The sequence below is a fragment of the Pogona vitticeps genome, chromosome 2, assembly GCF_051106095.1.
Source record: "Pogona vitticeps strain Pit_001003342236 chromosome 2, PviZW2.1, whole genome shotgun sequence".
Lineage (NCBI taxonomy): Eukaryota > Metazoa > Chordata > Lepidosauria > Squamata > Agamidae > Pogona > Pogona vitticeps.
The window spans coordinates 65772691-65793854 of NC_135784.1; the positions used below are offsets into that span (position 1 = coordinate 65772691).

Sequence of the window (21164 nt, forward strand, 5' to 3'; positions counted from 1 at the left end):
TCCTAGGAGTAATAGCTATGTGGGAGATACCCTCTGCAGAGCCTAGTGGACAATGACATTCCCAGCTTCCAGCATCTTTCATATCCAAGAGGCCTACTTTTGTTGTTTGTTCAAACACACACACACACACATCACTTGACTGCCGAGCAGGTGTGGGCCCTCCTGGGCATGGAGGATGCTAGGAATCATAGTCTCACTGCCCTTTAGACTCTATAACATGGAAGCTTCTCTGTTTTTGAAAGTAGAAACAGGCCAGAAAATGCTGTGATGGAGAGAAATAATTGGAAAGTTGCTCTACAGACTTAAGGTTCTAAGCTGCCCCTTGCAGAATTCTGTTTGTTATTAAATTACACCAATTATGAATTCTTTATTTTTCTTTAAAACTACATTATAACAAAAAGGTAAAGTAAAGGGTTTGTGGAAAATTTATTTTCCAATTAGAAGAAAACAAGCTACTGATTAGGTTGTTATTGCAGTTAGGTAAACCCATGAGATTATGCTATTTCTGAAATAACTGTTAATCCTAGCAAGGTTATCATGTCAAGCAATTAGATTACTTCTTTTTGGCACCTGTGATTCACCCCTCCCCCAAATAGAAACCAGAGCATTCATACAGTAGCAATACAAGATGAAACACTTGATCTTGCAACACTGTTCAACCTATTTACACTTCTATGAAGGAAAATTGCCATTAATGTGTTACATTAGCAATCATTGAATTAATCTTGCAAATCACTGAAAGGTTGATCTTGATCTAATAGTTTTATATCCAATTGGATCTCAGAATTGATTTAGAACCGGATGTATAAAATGCTTTGAGCTTTTGTGCTAGAAGTATCAATGTTCATGCTGGAGTGGGGAATCTGTATCTCCCCAGATGCTGCTGGACTACAATTCCCATTGTTTCTAGCCAACATCTTTGAAGAGATGAGAGTTTTAATAAAGTCCATCTGGAAGATGCCAGGTGGGAGTAGCTTGCTTTAAGAACAAACAACTTTCCCCCCTATGTTAACAAGAACAAACTATCTTATTTGTTGGTCCCACAAAACGGTGAGAATCTGAAGTGTATGGCATGACAGAAAATGAAGATTTCTTGAAAAACAGTGATAACGATAATCTTAGAACTGCAGACCTGGAAGGGTCCCTGTGGATCATCAAGTCCAGCCCCTGTAAAGGAGGCACAGTTGCGGAATTGAACTCCCAATCTCTATATCCGCAGCCAGATACCTAAATTACAGAAGTATCCAGCAGTTCATCTTCTATTGTTTTGAGCTTTGTTGAATACAAAGACAAAATTCACACACTAATCTTATTTCCTTGTTCCAGTCCTTTTCGTTGTTGTTGAGAATTTCTATTACAGATACAGGCAGCAAAATAAATAGCTTTAAGTTAGGTAGTTCTTGTCGTAGTGCTACTGTATATAAATCAACTGTTAGTTTCAGTACAACTTACATTTCATGCCTTACAGCTTACATTTCCCCCTCTGTATCCATATGTACACACATCTGCCAACTGGGGATAAAACTTTCTGTATGTGACAAAGTGGGCTCTGCTCTACAAAACATATACTCCCACCACTCTCTTATGGGTGGCAGTGAGAGTGTTGAATGGATAAGGAAACTGATGTTGCTGACACATATAATTTAACATTTTGGATAGTTTAGTAACAGAAAGCAAACAGGAGTCTTCTGGTTTCCACGAGTTGACAAATAATGGAGTGCATGAAGTGAAGGCTTGGCACAGGGAAATGGTGGCAGAGCAACATCTGGAGAAGCAAGCTTTACTTCATTTATAAAGACATACGAAAAAATGCTGAGTTGGTTTGAGCTTTTATATACAGAAACCCCAGGTTAAGGGGAAACAATTCTAGCTCTACATGGCTGCTAGATGACTTTCCCTCCTCTGGTTTTGTCACCTGTGTTTGCACCCAGGGCAGGATATTGTATTCACATTTGCCAGGGTACCTGAGTAGCTGCCTGCGGACTCCAAGAATAAATTAACTCATAGGTTGCCTCTGTTTCTTTGGGTGTGATTGCTTGTCATCACTGTTCTAACTGTCTAAATTACAGGAAACCAACATTTGTAGTTAATGATACAGCTTTACATTTCCTTTCCTAGTGGTTGTGCTTAAATCTCTTTTATCTCCAGTAATAATACTAAGCCAGGCTTCCTCTTCCAATTTATCATTACTTTAAGTATTGTAATTATAGTACTGCTTTTTAATGTAATTGGAACTTTCCTTTTTATCTTTTGTAAGATAATTGTTATGAAGAGCAACTCAAATGTGGCAAGACAGAAACACTTACAGACTAAATAGCTATAAATCTGACCTTGCCACCCATGCAAATCTGTGGCCAAAATCCTATTGCTTAGCATACTAAATTGCACTAGATTAGACCCATTGAATCAAAAGCTATTTGGTGAGTCAGCTCTTCTGTAAGTTCCATTGATTCAAATGAGCCTACTCAAACTGTGACTTACATTAGCATGGTAAATCAGTGGAACTTATGGAGGAACTGACTTACCAAGTCCCTATTGATTCCTTGGGCGTGTGATTTGCTAAACCAAAAAACAGGATTTTGGCAGTATTACTGAAAACATAATAATGTACAAATATTAAAATATTATTAAATCAGTTATGATACTAAATCTATTAAAGATTTAGGAAGGAACAGCAGTCCAACGTCTAGGAGGAAGTGAGCAGGGGAAATTCTGAGAGTGTCTTCCTTTTCTGTCGAAATGTTATTAAGGTCAGAGGGGGGAAGAGGACATGGAAGACACAGGAACCCTGAGGACAGCATTATACAATCTCCCTACATAAAAGATTCTCAAGGGATGGATTACTGAGGCCACCAAAGGTGTGTGTAGAAGAAATGTAGTTAGATGCGAACTGGGTGTTTTTTTTTTAATTTTATGTTGTTATTTTCAGGAATAGATGGATGTCTTTGATCATTTGTTTTATCTCTAACATGATTTCCAGGAAGCAATTTTCTGCATATTTACAATTTACAGTTTCTTGCAAGATCTAGCAGCCTCTCCATGTGTGCAACTTTCATTTTTTCAGTAAAAATAACTTCTTACAGGAGTGACAATTCCTGTATTCCAGGAGGGAGGTCCAAGCGCACATTTTGACAGTCATGGACCTGTCACAACAGGACTTAAGGAAGTGGCTGATAAGAGCTAGAACTGGTTACTGATGTTGCTTATAACCTGGAACTGAAGTATATACACGAGCTCCTATAATTTGTCTCTAACTTCAGTTTTAGGTGCTTTACCAATACCCTATTCATAAGGAGGGTCTTTATGATAAGGCAGTTACACTTGAGTCTTTCTTAACAGGTGGGCAGCCCACTGAGTAGCTATCAACTTTATTTGTCCTTTCAACTGATGATGCTTGTGCTGTTGAGTTATGGCACCACATTTAACTACTCTGAAATTCAGCTCCCCACTTTCCAGGAAAGAAAATCCAGGATCTTCTTCCCACACCCCTGCAAAGAGTCCAAAATCTTCAGATCTCGCCTGTTCTACAGAACCATTTGCTGTAGGAATCTCAGGATCCTCCTTAAATCATGATTCCTACAGTAGAGGCATGACATAAATCTGAAAAATCAGCTACTAAAGGGAACCCAAATCCTGCAGTTACAACTAATTTCAGTAGTTAGGAGAATACACTCTGTTTGGGAAAGGATGTGTACAATTTGGAGGGAAGAAATGATAAAATGATTCCCTGTTGAATTTTAAAGACAGTGTCTTATATCTGAGGCAATGACTTATCCAGAGGGAATCTCACCTTGAGGATATTAAACCCATTTTGCAGAAGCCAAGATGGGGAAGATTGGAGGGTTTTCAGACTCTACTTTCTTTCATTCAAAGAATGGGGAATCTTCCATGACAGCCCAGCTAAAGAGTAAGCTTTGAAAAAAGATCTTGCTTGTGCCACAGTTAATAAATTAGTTCATTTTTTGTGTGTCTTTGGAAGGATGCACGTAATGTATTCACCCTTAGTATGTGTTAGACTTCTGCAGGGTGCTCCCTGCACAGTCTCCAAATTGTTCTTCAAACATCCATGACTTAGAAAATAAGCCAGCTTTGGGTGGGATGGTCTAAAAGAGAAATAAAGCTGATGTTTGAATATTATTTTGCCCCATTTTCCTTTTCAGGTGCTCTTTTCCCATACCCCCAAGAGTCAGAAGAACAATTTGGAGGCAAGGTTATCTTTTGAAAGGCTAATTCAAATGCAATTTGTATATATTATTTTGAAAAAGCTACTATTTATTTTATAACACAAGAAGATGTAAAATACTTTGTTTATTGTCTTCTGCTACTCAGCTTTTCTTTTCATTCTGTTTTTTTTCTAGAAGAAACGTAAGCAGAGCTCTCCGGATGAAGATGCAATCAGTGTCTGCAGCTTTGACTCAAGTGTGAGTGAAACGTTGATTAAATGGAATGAGTACAGTCTGTATGGCTAAAGTGGGAGTTTTGCTGGCATTTCAGTGCCAACCCATATATTCCTAATGCTAATTCCATTGGATAATATTGATAACTCTGTCATAGCTCATCAGTATCTGCTTGTTAAGCTTTAAGTTGTCAAGATCTGACAGCTGCTCAGATTGCTGGGCTAGAAAAAAATAATAAAGAAGACTCAAAGTATAAAAAGTGGGTCTTGTCAAGACCTTGTGCCCTGGTAGCTCCATGGCTCCATGACAAGATCCATGTCTTGATTTTGATAATAATTTTGGTCCAGATTATGTTGAATGATTTTCTAAGTCTTGTATGTAAGACATTAAGGACGCATTGCACAGTGTGGTCTTGCAGCCTGTTAAGCAGTTTGTTAGAGTGAGTAAGCCTTATTTAACACTACAATTTTATTTAATTTATTTTATTTAAAACATTTATTTATCACCCAACTTATTGAGATCACTACTTGAGAGAATTTACATAACAATACAGTGACAATTATATAAGATCAAATAAGAATAAAATAAAATTCCCATCAACTGCCCCTATATAATAGCATTGTGCTGTCTCTGAGTATTGCATATCTGCCACATGACCATGATATATGGACCCTTGGGCTTTAACCCTTTCATAAACACAGTATAGTTTTAATTTAGAAAAGTCTGAGCTGTTGTGAAAGGGACACTATGACTGTCTTTGGCAGGCCAACTGCCTCAGACCTGTGTTCCTATCAGACTTCCCAGAAACAGAGTGGCCTGAGGAGCCAGAAGGCTGAAGTGGGGTCCCACGTGGGAATGAAGAGGTGAATGAGCTGCATCTGGATGGTGGGGCGGAGTCTGGAGTGAGTTGGCTGCCACCAGCCAGGCTTAAAGGAGGAGGATGTCATCCTACACAGGAGAGGACTGAGGGCTTGGTGCTTCAAGACTGATGGATTGGCTCATGGGTCCACTTCACCTCAGGTGTAGATGTGGGGAACGAGCATAGGTAGGCATCCCATTGGATCCCTCTTGCTGAAAGAACAGGTGCCCAGTGGAGCCTCAACCCACTGGCACCACCCCAACTCAGAAGTGGTGATGGCAGAGGAAGCAATACAGGTGGCTGTGCCAGATTTGGAGATGGGATGATCTGCTGGGGCTTGGGGACCTTCATCAGCCTGGCACTATTAGCCCTCCCTAAATAGCATTAGCTAGCTGGGGTCAGTGTTGTGGACTAGATCCCAACCTAGGACTAGAGACACAAGGGGGCCCATTGAACAGACCCTGGGCCCCATTATGGACTGAAAGCAACGGGAGACTTGTGAAGGTAACTAAGCCCCCCTGGACTGTCAGGGTAGGAGGAGCCAGGCATCCAATCAGATCTTGTACCCTGTTCCCCAACCCTTATAAAGACAATTTGTAGCAGCATCAAGAATCTGGACATTGGTCAGAGAGCTCCACCCAGCCACCTGTTTGTTTTCTTACAGAAATTGCTTTGTACATCTTAAGAGATATTAGGCCATTTAGATCAGTTATAATATTAAACTTTCATTTTAACATTTTTTTAATATTATTGATAGTTGTCCTGTTCAAGCAACAGAACTTCAAAAATGCCATATCTGTTGTTCCAGGCTTAATTGGAGGGGGATGTTCTACTGAAATATATTTTGAATGTATTATTGACAATGAAGTTAGTGCATAAATTGCAGAGCCAGATTTTGTTCAGAGTGCCCTGTTAGTGTGCTCTGTGAGGAAATTGAATGGGTTATGTAGTTCTTCTCAAGTCTTTTGCAGGTGCCATTTTATCTATATGAGAATAGAAGATCTGTTTTCACTCTGAGTCCAGGCTGCTTTGTGCTGAGCGGAGATGGAACATTGTATTCCATCCTAATCGTGTGTCAGGAAAGCCTATCATGAGAACTGAAAGGAGGGGTTGAGAAAAGTTACAATTTGAGAGTGAAGTTACTGAACAAAGAATTTTGATTGGATAACATCATGTTGAGGGGACATTGATTTAAGATCTGGCAAAGGACTAGTAAAGAGAAGAGAAGCCAGGAAAAAGTTACCCATCTGCCTGGCTGCTAGTGATGGTGATGGATGGAGACAGAGTTTCACCATAATTACTAGCTACTCGTAATAGTGGAAATTAAGCAGAAATGGTTAGTTTTTATTATTTTATGGGGTTTGGGTTTACATAGAGTTCACTTGTTTATCTGAATATGGATTGCTTTATGCTTTTTCATTGCTTTGAAACTGTACAACTGCCTTTTAAAATTCTTTTACTTTTTTACAATTTTTAATAAACTTTTTAATATTTTACCAAAGTGTGATCCTTGGGGAGAAAAGGGGTGGAGTACCTAAAGAAGATGTCTTGGCCAGAAGGCTGTGCTTGCTAACGTTGTTATTTGCGTTGTGTACCTAGTCTGGTTGGTATTCTAGTCACAAAATACACAATCAGGAGAGTTTCTGTCCTGGGAAAAGGTGACTGGTAAAAATCTAGGTTCAGAAGATTGCCCTTAGTTGCTAATTCACAAACCCTCTAGGTTTCACTCATCCCTGGTTCAAAGGGTGATGGAAGGCAGTACCTAGTGTGGCTCTTTCATATAGTGGAATATTTGAAATGTGTATATTTTATCAACATAGGAACTTGGGTGGATCAAACCAAAAGCACATCCAGTCCAATATTTTATTAACAGGTCAACCTGTCAGATGTCATAAGCCATCAGTGACTTGTGATCAGTTTCCATGGTGGTTTTTTAAAGACTGGATAGGCAATCTCACTTCCACTCTTTCCCTTCTGTTCATCAGTTGTCTTTCTTGCTTTGAACATAGGGGTATATAAACCCTTTCCTGTAACGGAAAAGTCAAGAAAGCTATGTTTTGTTGCTAAGTTGGGAAGGAATAATTTGAGCAATAGAGGTGGAAAGGAGCGAACAAACACAAGCCACATTGAAATCACACTAAATTATGATTGTGTATAGGCAGAAATATGTCTTACAATGAAAAATATAATAACATTTGAGCACATAGTTCTGTTATTCTGGAATTATTTGGTTCTGTTTGCTTCAAATCAATTCAGCAAAGTAAGCTACAGCTCTTAGTCTGGAAGACAAAACTGGGACAGTTAATGACCTTTTGGAAGTCATTAATTCATAGGGGATGCTGTAACTCAGAAACAACTAGATGGTACTTATTGCATATACAGTGGTGCCTTGCTTAACGATTGCCTCACTTAATGAGGAAATCGCTGTACGATGAGGTTTTTGCGATCGTAAAATGATGGTTTAAATAGGGTTTTTCGTTTAACGGTGATCGGTTGCCTGCTTTGGGAACCAATTTTCGCTTTACGACGATCAGCAAACAGCTGATTGTTGGGTTTCAAAATGGCCACTGGCTGAAGAGAATGCCCCCCCCCCGCTGTTTTCTAGGATGGATTCCTCGCTTTACAGGCACCGAAAATGGCCGCCGTATGGAGGATCTTTGCTGGACGAGCGGGGATTCAGCCCATTGGAATGCGTTGAACGGTTTTTAATGCGTTTCAATGGGTTTTTAAATTTCGTTTGACGATGTTTTCGCTCTACAGCGATTTCGCTGGAATGAATTAACATCATCAAGCAAGGCACCAATGTACTTCTATAGGACTATAAATTCTATACATTCAAATGCTTCAATATCTCCTTGCTTATGTTCGTATTAGCTTAGCACAGAAAACAGCTTGGCAAAGAGAGTGCAGTATTAGTTGTTTACTGGCAAAACAAAGAGCAAATGTTCTGTCTTTACTAGGTTATAGTACACACCACCAATCTGCTCTATTCTCAGTATTAGCATTTGTAACATGACCATCATCTCTGAAATAAGTTTCCCAGAATAAATTGCATCAGATTCAAAAAACACAATTTTTCAAATAAACTAAATGTCTGATTCTCCCTATTTCTGTATTTATAATCTGCAAAAATTATAATCTACATTAAGTGTCTAAAGTAAAAAGGGGGGTAAAACCTATTTTAAGATTACAGTGGTGCCCGGCATAGCGAGGTTAATCCATTCCAGTTTAACCATCGCTATTTGGAAACATCGCTAAACGGGACGGGAAAACCCATTGGGTTCCAAATGGGCACAAAACTCACCGTTCAGCGATGTTCCTCCATAGCTGGCCAGCCAGCGAGGGCAGGGCGCAAAAACGCTGCGTGTGGCCATTTTGGGTGTTCCGGGGCACAGACGGGCGGGCTGGAGGGTCTTTCTCCAGTGCGCGAGGGCTCGGAGGCAGCCGCCGCGGATGGGAAGGGGCGGGCCATCCACCCCTCTCGCCAGCCAGCCAGCCAGCCTGGGAAACACCCAGCCTCCTTGGGCTGAAGAGCGAGGGCTCCGAGGCAGCGCCGGGGATGGGAAGGGGCGGGCCATCCACCCCCTCTCGCAAGCTGGCCAGCCAGCCTGGGAAACACCCAGCCTCCTTGGGCCGAAGAGCGAGGGCTCCGAGGCAGCGCCGGGGATGGGAAGGGGCGGGCCATCCACCCCCTCTCGCCAGCCGGCCAGCCAGCCTGGGAAACACCCAGCCTCCTTGGGCCGAAGAGTGAAGGCTCTGAGGCAGAGGCGGGGATGGGAAGTGGGTGGGCCATCCACCCCCGCTTGCCAGCCAACCCCGCATGCCCGGTCTCCTTGGCGGGGCGCAGATGGGGCAAGGAGCGGGTTTCTGGCGCCCCGCCCCCGTCCAGCTGCTGCCGCCCTGATCCCGATCCCCGGCGGGCGCCTCCTCCTTTGCATTGCTTCCCGCCACGACTGCTCTCTGGCTCGGTGCCCCAGGGGTGCGCGCGGGGATTGGGGCCAGGCCCTTCACCCTCCTTCCCTCCCTCCTCCGAGGCACCAATCCGGAGCACCCCCGCTCCCCCCTCCCGCTGTCCCCTATTTATGCAGCGCAATCAGCTGTTTAAAAAGCCTTGCTTGGGGCGCTCATCAGCTGTTTTAAAAGCATTGCTTTGCCATGATCGGTTCCCCAAGCAGGGAACCGATCATCGCAAAGTGAAACTCCCCCATAGGGAACATCGGAAAGCGATCGCAAAAGCGATCGCAAAATCTTCATCACAAAGCGATTTCATCATTATCCGAAGCAATCGCTATGTGAGGCACCACTGTACGTTGTGATGGAAAATGGTTCCCCCTATTGAATTGACAGTGAAGTCTTGTACATGTATGTGTTCAGAAGCAAGTTGTATTCAGTTGGGTTTGATACCCCAGAAGAGGATAAGTTTTGTAGTACCTACCCTGATGAAAAGTTCTGCAGGTTCAAAAGTCTTGAAGACCTAGCCTTAATAAATAGCACTTCTAGAAACCAATATCTCACTAGTTTCTGAGATTTTTGTGGCCTAGGTTTCTGGCTATTGAGCTAGAAGTTGGGAGTTTGATTCTCCACTGTGCTGCCCGGGAAAAGAGTCAGCCTATGTGGAATCAGGAAGCTGTACAGTCCCAGGATGCCCCAGGATAAGGAAATAGTAAAACACTTCTGAGTATTTCTACCTAGAAAACCCTGGAAAAGTCACCATAAGTTAGAATTGACAGAACACAATTATTATTAATAAAGGTGTTATCCACCCTTGATTTTAAATCTCTGAAATCAATTGATGTATAGCATTGTGGTTTGCCTAAGTAAGCAGTGGACAAATGCAGTTAGTTATTGTGGTTTATCATTTTTCCTTTTACAGTGGTGCCTCGCTTTACGATTGCCCCGCATTACGACAAATCCGCTTTATGATGATCTTTTTGCGATCGCATTTGCACTGATCTAAATGGGGGGATTTTGCTTTGTGATGATCGGTTCCCTGCTTTGGGAACCGATTCTTCGCAGAACGACAGTTTTCCAACAGCTGATTGGTGGCTTCAAAATGGCCGCCGGGTAAATAAAATGGCTCCCCGCTGTGTTTAGGGACGGATTCCTCGCTATACAAGCAGCAAAAATGGCCGCCGTATGGAGGATCTTCGCTAGATGTTGAGTTTTAAGCCCATTGGAATGCATTGAAAGGTTTTCAATGCGTTTCAATGGGCTTTTTATTTTTGCTTTACAATGTTTTCGCTTAACGGCGATTTTCCTGGAACGGATTATCGCCGTTAAGCAAGGCACCACTGTACTCATAATTCGTAAACAGCAATTAAAATATTCAAGTGCTTATGCAACATTTGTATGAAACAATTTAGTTTACTTTAAATCATGACATTTCTTGATTGTGGTTTAACAATTAGTGGGATAATCCCACAAACACTGAGGCCCTTTATTACTTCATAGTCCTTATCAGAAACAAACAAACAAAGCACTTGATTAAATTTGTTTGTTGAACCATTGATGAACAAATTGGGAAAGATGTGGGATTATTTTTTTCTCTAAAGCTTTCTTCAAACAGTGAGTGACATTGTATTGTACATGGGTGGATCTGTTTCCAGTTAGCATATATATCTGTCTACACTTCATGTCTATCTATAAAAATAGAATTGTAACACATAATGTGCCAAGCTATCTCCCTTTTCCATAATAGTCCGTTATGGGGGATAGTTTCCTGTCAGTCTTCCACAGGATGCACTGAAGCACTGCTTCTGGTCCTGCTAGTTTAGAACAATAGGTGATTTTCCCCCCCTTTTTTAAAAAAAGACAGTTGATTGGAATGATTGGGTGGGTGTGAACCAGACATTTAGCTTATTTGAGACATCATGTTTTCCTGAATGTGATACAATTTATCCTGGGAAACCTATTTTAGAGATGATGTTCATGTTACGAACAAATGTTAATACTGAGAATACAATAGATTGGTGGTGTGTACTATCACCTTGCAAAGATAGGGCATTTGCTCTTTATTTTGCTAGTAAACAATTGGCACTACACATTCTTTGATGGGGTGTTTTCTGTGCTAAGCTAACACTGTCTCACATGGCCTATGTATCTTATTAACGAAACAACTTAAAAGCAGGTTTATATTTCATTGGCAAATGCTGGATCCCATCCGAACACTTCTTAATGGGATCCTCCGCTGCCAACGTACCATCTGTTTTTCAGCCCCATGGAACCTAACACTATTGCTGTGTGGAGACAGAAGAGAGCTGCACAGAAGGATGTGGAGTCATACATGTGCATGCACCCAGCTTAGCAGGAGCCTTGTCCACTGCAGAATGACCAAAAAGGAAGGGGGGGAAACAAAAAACAATGAAAAAAAACACAAGTTAACATGTCACTTTTGAAATACTCGAAAAGCATTCAATAGACCAGAATAGGATTTTCTAGGAGTGTGGAAAAAATGAATATGACAATCAGTTCAAATGATTATCTGCTTATATAGTTTTTCACCCTTGGTGTGCGATTTAGTTCCTCCCATTCCGGTAATTTGAGGCTAAACAACAATAGTTACTACCAATCAACCAACACTCCCCCCCCCTTTTTTTCTTTTTCTTTTTACTGTCACATCAGGATCACTACCAGAAAGTATATGTGAAGTCTAAAATTTTGCAATACTCTTAATTGATCAAAGGGGTCACAGTATTAGTTTAAGCACTAATAATATGTCTTAACCAACCCAGAAGTGGCACCTGGAGGTGGTGTAAGAGTGACACTCCAACAACAGAAAATACAGCACAAACTTCTACCCAGTGTTTTCCTGTTATGGCCCTGCAAGCCCATTCAGTATTCTGCTAGTCAGGTGGATGTACTGTACACAGTTTACAAGAGGAGGGATTTTACAGCCTGTGGCCTATTTTGTCTGTTGTGATGCTACCTTTCTGCACTGCAATGCAGAAATAGACAGAAACTTTAAAAATCAGTCTGTGTGGTCTGAAGTTCTAAAATTAAAATGAATCCCAGTAATTTATGATGGATCTGTTTTTTGAAAATATTTCTTCCAGGATTTATTTTTGGATGTATAAATCACAGGCTTAGTCAAATCCACATTTATTGCCTTTCCTTCTGGACAGGAAAATCTGTCCTATTGATCAATAATTTTCTGATGGCTTTAGTGACTGTGTAATGCCATTTTGTATGGCATGTAGCTGGCAAACTCCACTGTAAGCAAATATGTGTGGTGTTACAAGTCTTAAGAGAAAGTTGTAGAGTATAAATGACTATTATATTGTACCAGACTGGAAGCAGTGAATACATTTAAATTTTATTACAATTTGGTGGGGTGAGGTTGTTTTAATTAGAGGTTTATTTACTTTTCATGTTATAAACTCTGAATATTAAGGCATCCTAGTTTGCATACATTTCACATAAACTGGTTCAGTACTTAGATTGTGCATTAATTTTGATAGCTCTAAGGATTATTTATGAACTCAATGTGTATGTGTGGTAATAGGAGAGTTAATATTGTTGATAAAAACCTTCTCACCTAATTAAGGTTAATAAAAACTTGATTGCAACATTCTAGCAAACCTATATGAGGAAGATCAGAAAGGATTAGCTTCATCTCTGATTACTAGTCCTGACATAATTAAAAACACATTGTCACTGCATTTATTGTTTGATTTAAATTTAATGCTGCTATTCAGGAGTGGCACAGTAGATGTAAACCTGAGATAACAGAATCAGATATTTATGAATTATTTATGTGTCACTTTAATTTATTTCTATCATGGAAAGCCAGCATTCATCTGGACTCAAAATTTATAATAAAAATCAATATATCTGATCTATTTGTAATCTCGTATATGGACAATTGTCCTCAATGTTATTAGCTACAGTTTTCATTTCTAAGGGAACTGATACAATTTTAATACAATACTGAAAATACTGAGACAGATAGCAAAATTATGTGGTTGAATTACCTATTGGGACTGTGAGTCAACATATATACAAGTTCATCTAGAGATCAAAATAGGACAAGAGAAATGCACTGAAGTGTTAAGATTTTATGGGGAACAATGTTGGGAACTTGTTTTGCAAATTTATTGGTGAATATACTACCGCTAGATCCAACTAAGTAGATCCACCAACTTAATGGCATTTTTATAAATACCATTAAGCAATTTATTCAGTGGGACAGCTCTTAGATAGGATTGGCATCTTCATCTTGGAGATGGAGGATATCATGGTCAAAGGGAATAATTTTGGTTACCAAGACAATCCAAAGCAGAATCTCCAAGTTACTCTGTTTACAAATCTTGGTATCAAGGAAGCCAGTGCTAATCTTCAGAAACATGCAGATAATGATAAGTTTTTACAGTGGTGAGCTCATTAACAGATGTAATGTGAGTTTTAAAAACTTATAGCTATTCAAGATATAGATTATGTATTTTGAAGTCTATTTTGTAGACTTACAAAATTCTTTAATTACTGAAGAATTGGCATATCGATAAAATTTCCAGCAAGTCTCTACAAAGTACAGTTTTCAAATCCTAGTTTTCTCAAAATAACTAGAATTCATTTCATTTTCTCCATTTACCCCACCCAAACAACATTATGCTGTCAGGCATAATGTATGAGAAAAGGAACTGTCAGCTATAGAAAAGCAGGCTAGATTTCAGAGGCATGTATTCAGGGGTAAAAATAGCTAGATGAAGTGCTTTGTTCAAGAGACGCTCAAATGCTGAGAAAGAAAAAGGTGAAGAGATGCACATATGAAGAGCTACATATGTTCACTTGCTTTGTTCATTTCCAATCTCCTGGCTTACTTTGTTAAAGCATTTCATAAGGAGCCACAGAATATCCTTTGTTTTAACCTTTTCCTCAACAATGATCTATGGTAACTTTTGCTGAAATTGTGCTACTCATACAAAGCTACTTAGTGACCCAGTGAGTCCAAACTGGGAATTTGAGCAAAGTTCGGAGAAACACAGTGGCTTCCTATGAACAAAGATGTAGGATGATGGTGTGTTTTATGTTCCTGTCCATTCCATCTGTATGCAGAATATATCATACATAGAGCTGAATTAAATTTAGAGGAAAGAAGAGTGAAAATTGGCAGAAGAAATATCAGTAATCTAAGATACGCAGGTGTGAGGGGGTCAGTCTGCTGGATCCCTGGGCAGACTGTCTAAGGTCGTAGCGCCTGGGTAAGGGTGAGGGACAACTGGTGCCTGTGAGGGGCGTGCTAATAAGGACACCTGTGAGGGAGAGAGGGGGAGGGGGAGGCATGGATAAAGGAGGAAAACGAGGAGAACTCAGGGCTGCCTTCAGGAAAACTGAGGGAGAGATGGAAACTTCAGAGAAATTGATGTGGGGAGTTGAAGTTTGGGATCTGCAATTCTGTGTCTCCAGAAAGCTCCTGGAGAGTTAAGGATAGTGTTTCTGTTGATTACTCAGTTGTAATAAAGTCTGTTTCTCAAATTCTCACAACCTGGAGTCCATGGAATTATTGCTAGGAGACTGAGCACCACCAGACAGAAAGCAGCAATGATTTCACCTTGATGAAGGTGAAAGGAGATGGTGCTAAAGCAGGGTTGCAGTTGACTATTAAGAAGATAAAAAAATGTCTACAGAATAATTACAGAACTTTAATGCTGACAGTAAAGAAAAAAGGAAAACCAAATAATAAAGGAAGACAGAGTGTTGAGTTTGCAAGACCTGCACAGAGTTGTGGCCAATAGGACTTTCTGGAGGTTGATCATTCATGGGGTCACTAAAAGTCAGAAGCACCTTGATGGCACATAATATTGCAACAAAGCTTTTCTTTGCAATTTGTTTATTGTGTCCTTTAAATAGGAACACTTACTCATCTTTCATTAATTGCCCAACAAATTAAAGGGGGGGGGGAAGCCTACCCTGGATTCTTTCTCTTGTTTGCTGCAAAAGAAACAAGTAAGATAAGAAAAAGTGCCTGTGTTCAGATAACATGATATATAAACTATGGAGGAAAGCTTAGCAGGAGCAGCTTAATCAGTTCCTGCTAAATAAACCATGAATTTTTGCTCCTTGGTTTATATATCATGTTATCTAAACACGGAGCAATTGGACAGCATGCACTAGGTGGCTGCTCATACTCAGTAAACCAGGCCTTCTGCAGATCCCTGGCATATTGTGTCATCCTAACTTACTTGGTGAAACAAAGTAGTGGGACTACTTGGTTGGAAAGGTGAATGCTGTTTACAAAGGAGTTTGAAATGTGTTGTGACGGATGTGTTTACTGGCAAATCAGATGAAGTCTGAGTAACTTAAAATTGTCACTAGTTTGTCTTTGATTTGCCGTCAGGCACTACGTGATTTGGTGTTTAAATAGTTCCTTGAACATTGTGAGAAATACACTTTTTTGATCTATGATTCTGTACAAGGTGTTTAGAAACTTTATAAATAAAAATAAAGGACTATATAGTAAATTTGCTTTCTGAGCCTTCCGTAGTAAGCCTCTCTTCTCGTATTTGAGCTGTGGTGTTCCACATCAGTAGTGAGACACAACAGAATGTTGCCTGTGTAACACTGTAGCCATAAACAGACATTACAGATGGCTAATTAAGCAAATCTAAGTATGGGCTATTAGAAACATATCTGTTTCTGGCCCATGAATATAAGATTCCATCATAAGCTATATATGTGTCACGTGATATTTTGGGAACTTCAATAACATCAGGCCAGAAATGCTTGCTATTCATAAAACACTTCAACTGGCATATTGCATAGTTAGCTTCAGTGGGAACCATGCAACCAGTTGTTCAGTCCTTGTTACCAGGGTATAATGCCTGGCACATTTATGCAGGTATAAAGTTAAATTGTTTGTTGTATGCCTCCAATTTGAAACTGATTTACAGGGACCCTAACAAGGATTTCAATATATGTGAGATATTTTAAGGCGTGGTTTTACCAGTTCCACATACTCCAGTGGGTTTCCATAGCTGAGCAGGGATATGCCTCTTGGATATCCCAAAGTTACATTACACCTAGACAAACAGGATTCCAGCCAATGTGTACATTGTCAAATTCAATTATGATAAAGTTCAGCTGTCATAAAAGTAAAATGTAACATTGTGTGCATTTTGGTGCTCCTCTGAATTCAATGGATCTGTCTGTTGATATTATTGAATACTGTATCCCCATGTGGACAGATAGACAGGCTGTGGACCAGATGTAATTAGTGTTGAATTCTTCCTCATTTTAGGAGGGTGGCACTCCAATTTTGGAAGTGCTCTCAGACAACAATGGTGCTCTCTGACAACATTGGCCCTGTTCCAAGTGAACCCCTTACTGATAACATAAACATTCAGGATTTAGATCAGTCATGGCCTTTTTTTAATGTGTTAGATTATATGCTTTATCTACTTGAGTTAATGTTTTGAATTATTTACATGATTTAGATTCTTACAAACTGATCCTTTCTTGTCCCAAGATTTGCTGATACAGCATGGGTTGTAAATACTTTAATAAATAACTAAATTTTAAATAAGACAAGAAAGACAGACAGAAAAATGTAAAGCCATTCTCAGAGTCATTTCAAAAGGTATCTGTACCATGTTTAAATTTATTCTTCTGGCAACTCCCTAAACTGTTTTGCATCATTTTGGAAGTGATGTATAGATTTATACCCCTTATGAAAAGTTTATTTTCTTTTTGCTTTTGTAATATTTGTACCTTTTTTGTTTTATTTTACTCAGTCATTATAATTTATTAATTCATTACATGCAACATCACTTCTGATGACCCAGACTACTAGAGACAATGGCATGTGCATTAATGGACTGTATCTTTAACTTGTAGGGAAATCTCAGGAAGTATATTAGCACAGTAATAGTATTAGAAGATATCCCAATGTCCTTAGTCCAAATGAAAAAGGTAATTCCACAGTCAATGTATAATTAGTTTCATAGCAGGAACTTTGAATCTTTGGTTAGTGATACTTATAGCTGCAGTATTGATTTTACCTTCCCATCCTGTGAGACTCCCCATTGCATTGTATGTGATCCATCTTACAACAGTGGGAAAGATGGGCATGTTAGCTAGCTAGCTGAATTGGTCTTCTGCTTTATGTTTAGTTAGCAGGATTATATCCTATGATGTTGAATATCAAAGAATGTATAAAGAGAACATACCTGTATAAGACTGTTTGATATTGTAGTGGCAATCTAATTGATTGAAAGTCTGTGAGTACAAAGATTGGTAGCCCTGTTTATGCTCTACATTTATGCAATAATAATGCTGATTATATAGTAGATACTATGATATAGTATAGTAGACACTTGTACTATAGTTAGTTATGAAGAGTTTGTTTTTGCTGTCAGAATCACATGTAAGCTGTTACCTGAATCATTTTTTTGCAGGATTAAAAATTTCAGCATTTTAGTGTGTGGGTGGTGGCTTGCACATTTTTCCTTATGCTGCCACAGAGGTGCTGTTTTACTATTAACTAGATACCCCTGCTATGTCAAGTTCTTGGTTCTCTGTTAGTATATACTAATACGTACCTATCCATGCAGCAAAAACAAAAGGATAAATGGCTCTTTTTAAAAAGGATGAGACCAGTGGCCATGATCTTAAGTTTTTTTGATGTTGAGCTTCAGATCGTTTTTTGCACTCTCCTCTTTCACCCTCATTACAAGGGTAATTAATTCCTCCTTACTTTCTGCCATCAGAGTAGTATCATCTGCATATCTGAGGTTGTTGATATTTCTTTTGGCAATCTTAGTTTGGGCTTGGGATTCCTCCAGTTCGGCCTTTCGCAGGATGTATTCTGCATATAAGTTAAATAAGCAGGGGGACAATATACAGCCTTGTTGTACTCCTTTCCTAATTTTGAACCAATCATTTGTTCCATATCCAGTTCTAACTGTTGCTTCCTGTCCCACATATAGGTTTCTCAGGAGATAGATAAGGTGGTCAGGCACTCCCATTTCTTTAAGAACTTGTCATAGTTTGCTGTGGTCCACACAGTGAATGGCTTTTGCGTAGTCAATGAAGCAGAAGTCGATGTTTTTCTGGAACTCTCTGACTTTCTCCATAATCCAGCGCATGTTAGCAATTTGGTCTCTAGTTCCTTTGTCCCTTCGAAATCCAACTTGTACTTCTGGGAGTTCTCAGTCCACATACTGCTGAAGCCTACCTTGTAGTGATTAGTGCATAAACTTGGATTACTGTGATGTCAAGTTCTGCCTTGGATTCATATTGAAATAATTCTATCATTTTTCAGATTGTATCCCAGTACAGCTTTTCCCACTGTTTACTGACTTTGAGGGCTACTCCATTTCTTCTATGGGATTCTTGCCCACAATAGTAGATATGATAATTAACTGAATTGAATTTGCCCATTCCTGTCTATTTTAGTCCACTGACGCCCAGGATGTCAATGTTTATTCTTGCCATCTCCTGTTTGACCACATCCAGCGTACCAAGGTTCATACATCTTACATTCCAGGTTCCTGTACAGTATTTTTCTTTTTCGGACTTTCCTTTCACTTCCAGGAGTGTCCACAGCTGAGCGTCCTTTCAGCTTTGGTCCAACCACTTCATTAGCTCTGGATCTACTCCTACTTTGCCTCCACTCTTCCTCAGTAGCATGTTGGATGCCTTCCGACCTGAGGGGCTCATCTTCCAGCGTCATATCTTTTAGCCTTTTGTTTCTGTCCATGGAGTTTTCTTGGCAAAGATACTGGAGTGGCTTGCCAGTTCCTGCTCCAGATGAATCGCGTTTAGTCAGAACTCTCCACTATGTCCTGTTCGTCTTGGCTGTCCCTGCATGGCATAGCCCATAGCTTTTCTGAATTACTCAAGCCCCTTTGCCACGATATCCATGAAGGGATATCTAGTCATGATTTTTCAAATTTCTCTGGCATTTTTCTGCTATTCCCAGCTTTATGGTGTCCAGCCTGGTCAAGAGCTGTACAGGCTTGAAAGCTGGGTTGTAATTTTTCATCATCTAGTAAAAGTATCAGATTTGCTCTGGAAGGTGATGGGGATGCCATTTTCATCATTTCCAAAGAAAAAAAAGGTAAGAAACAAATAAATAAAGCAGTGTAAGAAATGGTAGGTTACCAACCAGGAAATGACAGGTTACTGCTCACAATAGCTGAAGCATCTCCCAGCCGCCTCAGTTGTTGTTTTTTCTTGTCCATGCCTACAAGAATTACTCTACTTTTCTTTCCAAAAAAAGGTGGGTTTTTTTCCTGCTTTCCCTAAAGAGATGACATAACTACAGAAAAGAACAAGCTGACTGTGATGTCATGCAGATACCCTGTAAGATTGAGTGGCTACTTCAAACTTGTCAGGCCAAAATAAAACAAAATAAAGAAGAGAAAAATGTTGTGGCACCTTTGGCATATTTAGGTAGATTGGAATCTTTGCTATGGGAACTGGTTCTTTATACTTCAGCTCTTAATCCTCTTTGAGAGAGTAGTGTGTGTTTGTGTGTGAGAGAGACAATAAATAGTACGCTAGCAGACATGTAAATGAAACATCTGAAATCATTCAGTTGTGCTTCTCCATGTGTAATAAATTGGGTGCAATTTAAATTTAAGTCTAGATTAGGAATGCTGAAAGGCCAACAGGGAAGTACACTATCTGGCCAGGATAAAATAAAGAGAAGGTGAAAACAGTATACTGAAGAACTATAGAGAAGATATAAAAGGATGACAGACAGAATGAAGACCACGGGAAAAGAGGAACACAGAACGTGAGATGGATTAACTCCCTAAAGAAAGCCATAGGGTTGAGTTTATAAGGGCTGAGCTGAGGGCAGGACATTTTGGAGAACACTCATTCATAGAGTTGTCATAGGTCAGAGGTGAGTTGATGGCATGTAATAATTGATTTTTGAGACCTACCAATGCCATCTGATCAACACAGTTACACAAACAGCAGACCTAAGATTATATCATCTTGATTGAACTTTCAGCTGGAGTGATATATTTCAGATTTCAAACTTCAGGAAAGTCTATATTTTTATTATGATGTAAGAATGGAAAAGTAGTTAAATAGAATAAAATTATTCAACTATCTTTTCATATTCACAGGCAGGATGATAAAGGAGTTATTTTCCCTGCCCTTGCTGTGAATAATACTGTGTAGCTGCTAATCTACTTCACAATAATTATTCTGCATAGGAAATGCATCCAGGCTGATTAATATAAGCATTGCATGCAAAGGGGTGATTTTGTGCCCATGACACATTCATAAGCTTTGGTTTGGATATCCACAGTGCATTGTTCATTTTCATAATAACACTGTTCATTGGAGAAAATGTGGGTGGCATCAGACTGTCAGTACTGTGATGTAGTACAGTGCATTCAAACAGTGAAATCCAAGATTAGTCAAGGACTTTAATAGTTATTCTACATTTTTGTGGTTCTCCATAACCACAACACTAAGCAAGAAGATTCCTTCACCATGAGATACATTGCTCGATCCTTACTTCAGCTTGTGGCTTGAGCTCCCCTGGCCTCCCTAACTCCTCAGGATACTCTCCTTAATTTTTTTTAATGTTCAGAATGTCTTCTGGTGCCATTTAAAAGAGCATGGGTGGCAATTTTTCCATGTGTTGGAGAGCCCAGTATCCACATGTGAGATATGTGCCTGAAGAAAGGGATGGTTAATTCCTGAAAATTCAGAGCAATTTTTTTTATATAATTTTGAAGGTTCCATAATAGTTGTTGTGGGTTTTTTGGGCTGTTTTCTCTGTTTTTGCAGAAACAGACAAACATGACTACCACTTTGACAAATGGTTATATAACTATAGTCTTGTTTCTTTGGTTGCAGCGGGAAATATTGAAGTTTAGAACGAAATGGAAAAAAAATCAATACTTTTTTTAGTGAAACAGATTTCCCATGTTTAGAGGCTTTTTGGGGTT

The 21164-nt window shown here is 39.6% G+C and overlaps 1 protein-coding gene across 2 annotated transcripts in view; it reads left to right on the forward strand.

Annotated features, from left to right (window-relative positions):
- Positions 1-21164, forward strand: part of ARHGEF3 (Rho guanine nucleotide exchange factor 3) — a 160890-nt gene that overhangs the window by 50369 nt on the left and 89357 nt on the right. For both annotated transcript variants that reach the window (XM_020799904.3, XM_020799906.3), the window contains one exon: positions 4359-4421. In XM_020799904.3, the coding sequence (XP_020655563.2) occupies positions 4359-4421 (63 nt within the window). The remainder of the gene's footprint in view (positions 1-4358; positions 4422-21164) is intronic.